The sequence below is a fragment of the Balaenoptera physalus genome (genome assembly GCF_965194825.1).
Source record: "Balaenoptera physalus genome assembly, chromosome: 3".
NCBI classification, from domain to species: domain Eukaryota; kingdom Metazoa; phylum Chordata; class Mammalia; order Artiodactyla; family Balaenopteridae; genus Balaenoptera; species Balaenoptera physalus.
The window spans coordinates 2,180,656-2,190,010 of record NC_138890.1 but is presented as its reverse complement, the minus strand read 5'-3'; the positions used below and the strand labels follow the sequence as shown (position 1 = coordinate 2,190,010).

The 9,355-nt window shown below is 58.6% G+C and overlaps 1 protein-coding gene across 2 annotated transcripts; it reads left to right on the top strand.

The window, feature by feature from the left end:
* Positions 1–3,701: 3,701 nt before the first annotated feature.
* HMG20B (high mobility group 20B) lies at positions 3,702–9,353 on the top strand. Of its 2 annotated transcripts, none has more exons than XM_082455389.1 (10): positions 3,702–3,793; positions 4,076–4,131; positions 4,619–4,727; positions 5,215–5,418; positions 6,057–6,177; positions 6,523–6,569; positions 6,850–6,922; positions 7,144–7,359; positions 8,000–8,132; positions 8,829–9,353. In XM_082455389.1, exons 2-10 carry the CDS (start codon positions 4,094–4,096, stop codon positions 9,253–9,255), a joined length of 1,368 nt encoding a protein of 455 aa, XP_082311515.1. In that variant the 5' UTR covers positions 3,702–3,793; positions 4,076–4,093; the 3' UTR covers positions 9,256–9,353. The 2 variants fall into 2 exon arrangements, with proteins under 2 accessions (XP_082311515.1, XP_082311516.1); XM_082455390.1 differs by lacking the exon at positions 8,829–9,353 and adding an exon at positions 8,658–8,819.
* Positions 9,354–9,355: the final 2 nt, after the last annotated feature.

The following is a 9,355-nucleotide window of genomic DNA, read 5'->3' as shown; positions in this document are numbered from 1 at the left end:
ATTTGCACATTATTTGCATAATAAAATTAATTTTGTAAACAAAGACATTTAAGCCATCCTTAACAGATCTCATATTTCTAGGACCACAAATCGGGATACTCCTCCTGATTTCATACTATAAAAATTTCCAAATGGAGCATAGAAATGAATGCAAAGAAACTAGCAAGAAATTATATGACATTAGACAGCTAGAGTTCCTGGTTTTACTGAGAGCTAGGACTTGAGAGAACTTTGTTGCTAAGAAAAACCTATTTATAATTTGGGGGCAAAAGGATCTGCTCTTAGATAAACATATGAAGGATGTAAAGTCAAACAGCAGAAATGCTACTTCTTACATGTTGCTTGTTGGGGGGTGGTGTGTGTCTGGATTGCATGCATTGGACTGAATGCAATGCAGTTTGGACTCAAGACACTTTTGTTTTTTCTAGAAAATACCCACACAGCAAGGAATTTGTCTTGATGCCAAAGAGCTCCAAACTTCTTTCAAAATCAACCTCAATAGGGACTGCCCTGGTGGCGCAGGGGTTAAGAATCCGCCTGCCAATGCAGGGGACACGGGTTCGAGCCCTGGTTCGGGAAGACCCCACATGCCGCGGAGCAACTGAGCCTGTGTGCCACAACTACTGAAGAGAAGCCACCGCAATGAGAAGCCTGCACACTGCCACGAAGAGTAGCCCCTGCTCACCGCAACTAGAGAAAGCCCGTGCAGCAACAAAGACCCAATGCAGCAAAAAATAAATAAATTTTAAAAAATCAACCTCAATAAATTGGAATGTTGGGATTGACATACACACTACTATTTATAAAACAGATAACTAATAAGAACCTACTGTATAGCACAGGGAACTCTACTCAATCCTCTGTAATGGCCTATATGGGGAAAGAATCTAAAAAAGAGTGCCTATATGTGTATGTATAACAGATTCACTTTGCTGTACACCTGAAACTAATACAACATTGTAAATCAACTCTACTCCAATAAAAATTTAAAAAATCAACCTCAAAACCTTTCATTTCTTTTTTTAAAAATTTATTTATTTATTTATTTATTTATTTATGGCTGTGTTGGGTCTTCGTTTCTATGCGAGGGCCCTCTCTAGTTGCGGAGAGCGGGGGGCCACTCTTCATCGCGGTGCGCGGGCCTCTCACTATCGCGGCCTCTCTTGTTGCGGAGCACAGGCTCCAGACGCGCAGGCTCAGTAGTTGTGGCTCACGGGCCCAGTTGCTCCGCGGCATGCGGGATCTTCCCAGACCAGGGCTCGAACCCGTGTCCCCTGCATTGGCAGGCAGATTCTCAACCACTGCGCCACCAGGGAAGCCCCTTTCATTTCTTTTTGATACACAGGAAGACCCCTGAATTCCTTGTGTGGTACCTTGGGAGTGGAAGGACAGTTTCTATGCCAACACCAGCCTTGTCAATCAAGCCAAAGAGGCGGGGCTCGGAGGGCGGGTCTTCCCCTGTCTTCTAGCTTGGAATTCTCACCTAGATATCCATAGTTTCTAACCCAGCAGAGAGGCAAGTGAGAGTGGGAAGTACCACATCGGATGAAGCAACAGAGCAAGGTGTGGAATCTGGGTCTGTCAAGATTCCAGGGAACTGCTCATCTTCCTCAGCCCTGGGCTGGCTCTTCGAAATACAGGTTCATTGCGATTTAATTCACACACCAGATAATGCACCCATTTAAAGTGTACAGTTGCGTGGGTTTTAGTATATTTAAAGAGTTATGCAACCATCACCGCAGTCTAATTTTGGAACATTTTGAACACCCCCAAAAGAAACCCCGTGCCCATTAGCAATTACTCTCCATTGCCCCTCCCCACTGATTCCCTAGCCCCAGGCAACCACTAATCCGCTTCCTGTCTCTCTGGCGTTGCTGGTTCTGGACAATTCACATAAATGGAACCATACACTGTGTGGGCTTTTGTGATGGCATCTTTCATTGAGCCTAATGTTTTCAAGGCTTATCCTTGTTGTAGCATGAATCAGCAATTTATTCCTTTTTATGGCCAATTATATTCTATTGGATGGATGGACCACAGCATTTATCTGTTCATCAACTGATAGACATTTGGGTTGTTTCCGCTTTTTAAAAAAATTTTTTAATTTTATTTATTTGGTTGTGCTGGGTCTTGGTTGCGGCAGGCATGCTCCTTAGTTGCGGCTCGCCGGCTCCTTAGTTGCGAAATGCATGTGGGATCTAGTTCCCTGACCAGGGATCAAACCCTGGCCCCCGGCATTGGGAGCACAGGGTCTTAACCACTGCGCCACCAGGTAAGTCCCTGTTTCCACTTTTGCACTAGTGTGAATCTTGCTGCTGTGAACATTCATGTACAAGTGTCTTTGTGGGTGTATGTTTTTAATTCTCTTGGGTGTATCCCTAGGAGTGCAATGGATGGATCGCATGGTAACTCCATGGTTTTTTTTTTAACCTTTTGAGGAACTGCCAGACTGTTTGCCAAAGCTGCTGCACCTGCCTGTTAGAAATTTACATGATTCATCTATTTGTTTATTCAACATATATGTATGGAGAGCGCCTGTGGGCACTGTTCTGGGTGCTGGGAATATAGCAATGAGCAAACAGGCAGCTCACAGGGAGCAAACGAACATATGGAGAAAAGATTAGACGAGGTGGGGTACAAGCCTGGGAAAGTCTCACTGAAAAGGGGGCCATTTAATCTGGGGGAAGGGCACTCCAGGTGGAAGAAAGAGCGAGTGCAAAGGCCCAGAGGTGGGAATGAATGAAATGTAGGTATCTGAGGAACATCGAGGTAGCCGGTGCGGAGTGAGGAGGAAAGTGCAGGGAGGTGAGAGCCGGAAGGTGACGTCGGCAGATTGTTTAGGTTCTAATGGGCCATCATGAGCACCCAGTAACCACAACTAGCATCCTGGGGTCAGAGGTAACCCCAGTCCAGGCTGTAAGAAGACCAGGCTGCTGCCTGGGGGTCCCCAAGATCCCAGGGCAGAGTCTCCTGGCCCTCCATCTTCACGAGGTCCTTGCAATTTTCCTGTCCACACCACCTTTTCCTAAATGCTTCCAGCCCAGCTCCCGGTCTCATCCTCGCAGCATCCCAGCCTCCTGGTCCTGAACACCGTGCAAAATCCCCATTGCACAGGAGAAAAAGCAGAGGCCCCTTCACAGGAAGGAGAGTAGCCCCTGCATCCAAAGGCCCCCGGCTCAGAGCAGGGCGGGGCACGGCGGGGGCGTCGGGAGCTACAAGTCCTGTCAAAAAGGGGAAATATCCCCGCCAGGTTTGCTAAGAACAGGTCCCCACCTTGCCGTGGGGTAAGGGGCTGCTCCGAAAGACCTTAATCCCTCCCCTAGCAACCTGCCGCAGTCCCAGGGCAACTAGGGCGGGGCTCAACTCGGAGTCACAGGTCCCCGGATCCTGCAGGGGCGGGGAGTCTCGACTTCAGAGGGGGAGGAGGAGTCCGCGCCGCGCCTACTGGCCCTTTAAGAGGCTCCTCCTTGCGATGCTTCAAAGCATCCTGATTGGTCCCGAGAGCCGCCGAGCGCAGCCGAACTTGACGCACCCGCCCGCAGCGTTCCCTACTTACCTCCCACGCGGCTCAGCGGCCGTGCCAGCCAATCACCAACGGGCGCGCCGACCCTCATCTGCATGGTCACGCCCCAGGGGAAGTGCATACCCAATCCGACCGCTCGCCGCACCGTCATTAGCATGCCGGGGGCGGGCCAGGGCGGGGCGGACGGCAGGGGTGGGCGGCAGGGGCGGGCTCGGGGCGGTTGGTTGGAGCGTCGTAGCAGCCGAGAGGTCCGGGAAAGTTTCTTTGGAGGTGAAAACAGCCGCGGAACTCGGGGCCCTGCGAGGGGGCGGGGGCGCGGGGGTCCAGGGGCCGGAGCGGGGCCCCTCCCGGGCCGGGGGGTTGCGGACCCGAGCCTCCTGGGGGGGGCGATTGCCCAACAAAGGATCCTTGGGGCGCCCGCCCTCGACGGCCTCCCCGCCCCCGGTTCCGGCCCCCCCAGGCGCCCCGGACCCGGCTTTCCGGGGCTCCCCAGCCCGGCCCCGCCGTCACCGGCTTGGGCGGCCCTCACTCGGCCACGCGTCTACGTTCCAGGTGCGGCCGGGAGTGGCCATGTCCCACGGTCCCAAGCAGCCCGGCGCGGCCGCCGCGTGAGTGCGACATCCCCTCCCCCCAGCCCACTCGGAGCTGCAGCCTAGCCCCCACCTCGTCCCGTTGGAGCTCCTCGACCCCCGCCCCCCAGGGTCTTGACTTCCCCGACTTGGGGCAGGCCCTCCCCCTCGGGCCCCCACGGGCTTCTCCCTCAAACCTCCGGGCTCCAGTCCCTTTCAGGGGTCCCCTACTAGCCTCCCCTAGTGCTCTTGCCCGAACCCCGGATCCTGACCTCCTCTGACCCCTGCTTCCAGAACTCAGGCCCCTAGCTGCCAGCGCTAGCGTCGTGGGGGCGTGGATGACCCTGGCGTCCCGTGGCTCTAGTCTCTCCCACGCCCCCTGTGGCCCCCCCTAGTGCTTCTGCCTCAACCCCCGGATCCTGACTCTCTCAGTGCCCTCCTCTGAGGGAGGACTCAGGCCCCTCGCTGCCAACTCCGCCGTCGGTGCTGGGGAGTGGGTGGTGACCCTGGCTTCCCATGGCTCCAGGCCGGCGAGCGGCAAGGCTCCAGGACAGCATGGGGGCTTCGTGGTGGCTGTCAAGCAAGAGCGCGGCGAGGGCCCGAGGGCCGGAGAGAAGGGGTCACACGAGGAGGAGGTGAGAGTCCCTGCACTGTCGTGGCGGCGGCCCTTAGTCTTGAAGCTCCGCCCCGAACTCAATTTGAATTCGCTGTGGCTCCGCCCACAGTCCAGATTTCCCTCCAGATGCTGAGGCCCCGCCCCGTGCCAGATATCACGCCCCAAGAGCTCCACTGCCACTCTAAGTCCAGGCCCCGCCCACTGCCCAGGGATCGAAGCCAGTACGGAAGCCACGGCCAAAACGAGGCCACGCCCACAACACAAGCCAGCCCCATCCCTGGGCTGATCCTCTGTCCCCAGTACTTCTCTGATCCCTTCACCCCTGGCCAGGGGTCCCTTAACCCCAATCTCCCAACCCTGAACCCTGATCAGGCCATACTTCCAGGCCTTCTGGGTCCTACCTCGTGGTTAGGCCCCGCCCAAGTCTTTCAGGGCCCCGCCCCTTCCCCTCTGGGCCCGGCCCCAGCCCTCCAGGCCCCTCCCAACGGCGCGGCTGGGTTCTGCAGCCGGTGAAGAAGCGCGGCTGGCCCAAAGGCAAGAAGCGGAAGAAAATCCTGCCGAATGGGCCCAAGGCACCTGTCACCGGCTACGTGCGCTTCCTGAACGAGCGGCGCGAGCAGATCCGGACGCGCCACCCGGACCTGCCCTTTCCTGAGATCACCAAGATGCTGGGCGCCGAGTGGAGCAAACTGCAGCCGGCGGAGAAACAGGTGGGGACGGCTGGGGACCACTGACCTTCCCTCGCCCACTCAGATACCCACCTGCAGCCACTTACCCCAAAGGAACAGGTGTGGAGGGTCCTTCGTTCCTCCTGGACTCCAGGACCTGGAGAATTGACCACCCATTAGCTCTCTCCAGCTTGTTGAAGGGAGGAGAGAGTAGCAGTAGGCTGGAATAGACATAAAACTTAATAAACAACGTTAGACTAAAGAAGTAGGGGTGAGGGCTGGATTTCTGTTAGAAACCTTATGGTTTTTAAGTTCTGGTAATTAATTTAAAAATTGCAAAAATATCAAGGAAACGTTAGCACCAGCTTGCACCCTTTACCCTGGGATTTCAACAAGCAAAATGCGTTTGGGAGGGCAGTCCAGCCTGGAGGTGGGAACCTGCAGACATTCAGACACCAGGGAGTGGTTTATAAAGGCTGGAATTGGGGTGAGGTCGGTGAGGTCAGGGAGTTGGGAGGTGGCCTGAGCAGCAGCCTGAAGGGTGGGGTTTTGTCTGGAGGGCAGTAGGGCGCTGTGGGAAGGTGCAGCACAGTGAGCTGAGGGATGGAGATGGGGTCTTGGCCTGCGAGGGCTACCCTGCCCCTGGGCTGGGCCAAGCCTTCTCATGCTGCCCCCGCCAGCGGTACCTGGACGAGGCAGAGCGGGAGAAGCAGCAGTACATGAAGGAGCTGAGGGCATACCAGCAGTCAGAAGCCTACAAGATGTGCACAGAGAAGATCCAGGAAAAGAAGATCAAGAAAGGTGCGAAGGGCCCCAGCCCCCAGGCAGCTGAGTGCCTGTTCTGAGATAGGTGACACAGGCAGACCAACCTACCCCCTCCAAAGGGCTCTCACGGTCCCATGGGAATGAGACACACATAACCAGACAGTTGTGAGTGAATAGGGCTGGTCAGCGCTGAGATTGGGCACACACAGATGCGGGGGCGGGGGGAGGGGACCAGGTGGGGATCTTGACCCAGGATGAGTAGGGCTGACTAGGGGAGGGGAATGATGGTGTTCCAGGCAGGGGGAACAGCACGTGCAGAGCAAAGCGTGGGGTCCGAGGAGACCTGGGAGGCTCACCCTGCCCTCCTCCCTCCCCCACCAGAGGACTCCAGCTCCGGGCTCATGAATACCCTTTTGAATGGACACAAGGTAAGCTTCCCTCCTCCAAGGAGGACACCTGGGCAAGAAAGGTCTGGAGGTACTTAGACCTCTGGGTGAGTGAGGACCATCGCTCCTCGGATGAAGTGAGCTCCCGGTCCAGATGTGTGCAAGCAGAGGCTGGACAGCCACACAATGGGAAGGCTGTAAAATGGACTCTGACCCAGGTGGCCTGAGGAGACCCTCCCAAGCTTAGGGGATGTCCCAGAGGGGGTGTGGCTGCCCTCCCACCCCCTCCCAAAAATATTGCTACCTTGTCTTGTCGTCCCAGGGTGGAGACTGTGACGGCTTCTCCACTTTCGACGTCCCCATCTTCACGGAAGAGTTCTTGGACCAAAACAAAGGTGAGCGCTGACCACAGGTGCTTGGAGCAAGTGTTGGGCCCAGAGGGCGCCAAGGGGGTAGGCAGTGGGTGCCTTCCTCTCCTGCCCCCGTAGACCAGAGAGCTGAGGTGTGGGGCTGGAGGCAGAGCAGTGACGGAAGGCCTGGCGGGGGTCACAGGGGCAAAGCGCGGCTGAGGGAAGGCAGGAAAGCGCCAGGATCTGACCCGGCTCCCCGCCTACAGCGCGGGAGGCGGAGCTGCGGCGCCTGCGGAAGATGAACGTGGCCTTCGAGGAGCAGAACGCGGTGCTGCAGAGGCACACGCAGAGCATGAGCAGCGCGCGCGAGCGCCTGGAGCAGGAGCTGGCGCTAGAGGAACGGCGGACACTGGCGCTGCAGCAGCAACTCCACGCGGTGCGCCAGGCGCTCACCGCCAGCTTCGCCTCGCTGCCGGTGCCGGGTGCGGAGGCCCCGCCCCCAACACCCTAGCCCCGCCCCTCCCACCCCCGCGAGTCCTGCCCCGCTAACTCAGCCCTCGACTACCTCGGGCTCCGCCCAGGCTACCTCGAGTCCCGCCCCCTCTGGCCCGGCTCCGCGAGCCCTACCCCTACCCCTTCACCAGTCTCTTCACAAACCCTCACCTCCCTCCCATCCGCCGCGCCCCTGCGGACCCCGCTCCCGGCTACCCGAGCCCCTCCCGTCCCGCTGCCCCACCCGTCCCGCTGCCCCACCCTGCTGCGCCAGCCCCGCCCACGCTGGCCCTCGCGCCCCGCCTCGCCTCGCCTCTGACCCCTCCCCTCATTCCGCGTTCTTTCCTCAGCTGACCTGGGCCAACTTCCCCTCCCCCACTAGCCCCCGCATCCCCCCCATCACGACCCCGCCCTCTCCAACTTACTTCGTCTGACCCCTGCCACAGCTGACCTTGATTTCCCCCGGTACAGACGCCCTGACCGGGCCTCCCGGCCCCACTGAGGTGCGCCCCTGACCCCCTCCCCAGGACCCCGCGCTTACAGACCCCCACCCTCTGACCTCTGCTTCGGTGGAGACCCCACCGCGGTGACTCCTCCGCTGGGCTCGGCTGACGCGTCCTCCCCCCCCAGGCACAGGCGAGACGCCCACGCTCAGCACCCTGGACTTCTACATGGCGCGGCTGCACGGCGCCATCGAGCGCGACCCCGCGCAGCACGAGAAGCTCATCGTCCGCATCAAGGAGATCCTGGCTCAGGTCGCCAGGTATGTGCCCGGGCAGGTCTGCCCCCCAGGCCCGTTCAGCCCAGCTGGGGCTGCCTTGCATAGGGGCTGCCTCAGGCTAAACCTTCGCTGGCGGGCCCGGAGAAATAGACTAGCTTTAGGCCTCCAGCGGGGTTTCTGGGGTCTGTGGGCGCTGCCCAGTGGGATCTGGCTGCCGGCTCTTTTACGGAGGCCACAGCCCATGCGGGATCTACTAGGTGGGGCTGGTTTGATGCAGGTGGCTAATGGTCTAGCCCCTGGGGGCGCTGATTCGGCCTGGTACTCTATTACGACTCTGGGGAATCGTCCAGCACCCCCTTGGCCCAGGGGACCCGAGCTTCCCCAAAGCTTCAGGGTGGGTTTTTCTGGGTGGCTCCCAGCTGCCCAGGATAGGTGAGATCAACTCCAAGCTCCCCACCCTGGCATCTGAAGGAGCAGAGGGGCATGGCCTCTACGGTACCCAGGAAGGGGGTGGGGCTGAGAGATGATGGGGGTCCCCCCTCACAGATCTCCTCCCTTCTGTCACAGTGAGCATCTATGAGGGTGTCTGCCGCCCCATGATCCAGAGAAGACCAAGCCCTGGTCACGGCCCCTCCCCCGCCCCCACCCCATGGAGGAGGGGTGCGGGTCCATCCTTTGGGGCCAGGCCCAATCCTGCACCTTGGGGGCTCCAGCCCCCCTAAAATTAAATTTCTACAGCATCCCTCTAGCTTTCAGTCTCCCCAGCGCCCCAACCCAGAAAAATCGCCCACCACGCACAGCACACATAGAACCCCATGGCCCCAGGGCCCAGCGAGGCCTGCTCGACCGACAGGGCACATCACACTACGCGGACGTGGGAACACCACGCGTGGACAGCGTGACCCGGGACAGGAGGAGACCCACAGCCGCTCATACGCCCGGTGTGGGGAGAGTTACACACCCTACACCGGCTCTCCAGGACCAGTCCCTGGACACAGGGCAGAGAAAACCCACACCTGACACACTGGGACTCCTGCCTGGCAGGTGTCACCCTAAGTGCCCACACGGCCGGGCACGCCGCAGGGATACACTCTCACACTCCGGGCGGGGCCCTCTACCGTCGCCCTCACATTCCTGCACCCCAGAATGGGGGGGCTGGTACTGACCACCCCACCCTCATCCAGCTGAGGGACCCCCGTGGAGGGGGCCCCTTTGCCACTGCTCAATTGGACTTTTTAAATAAAAATGGAATTTGAATTTCAAGC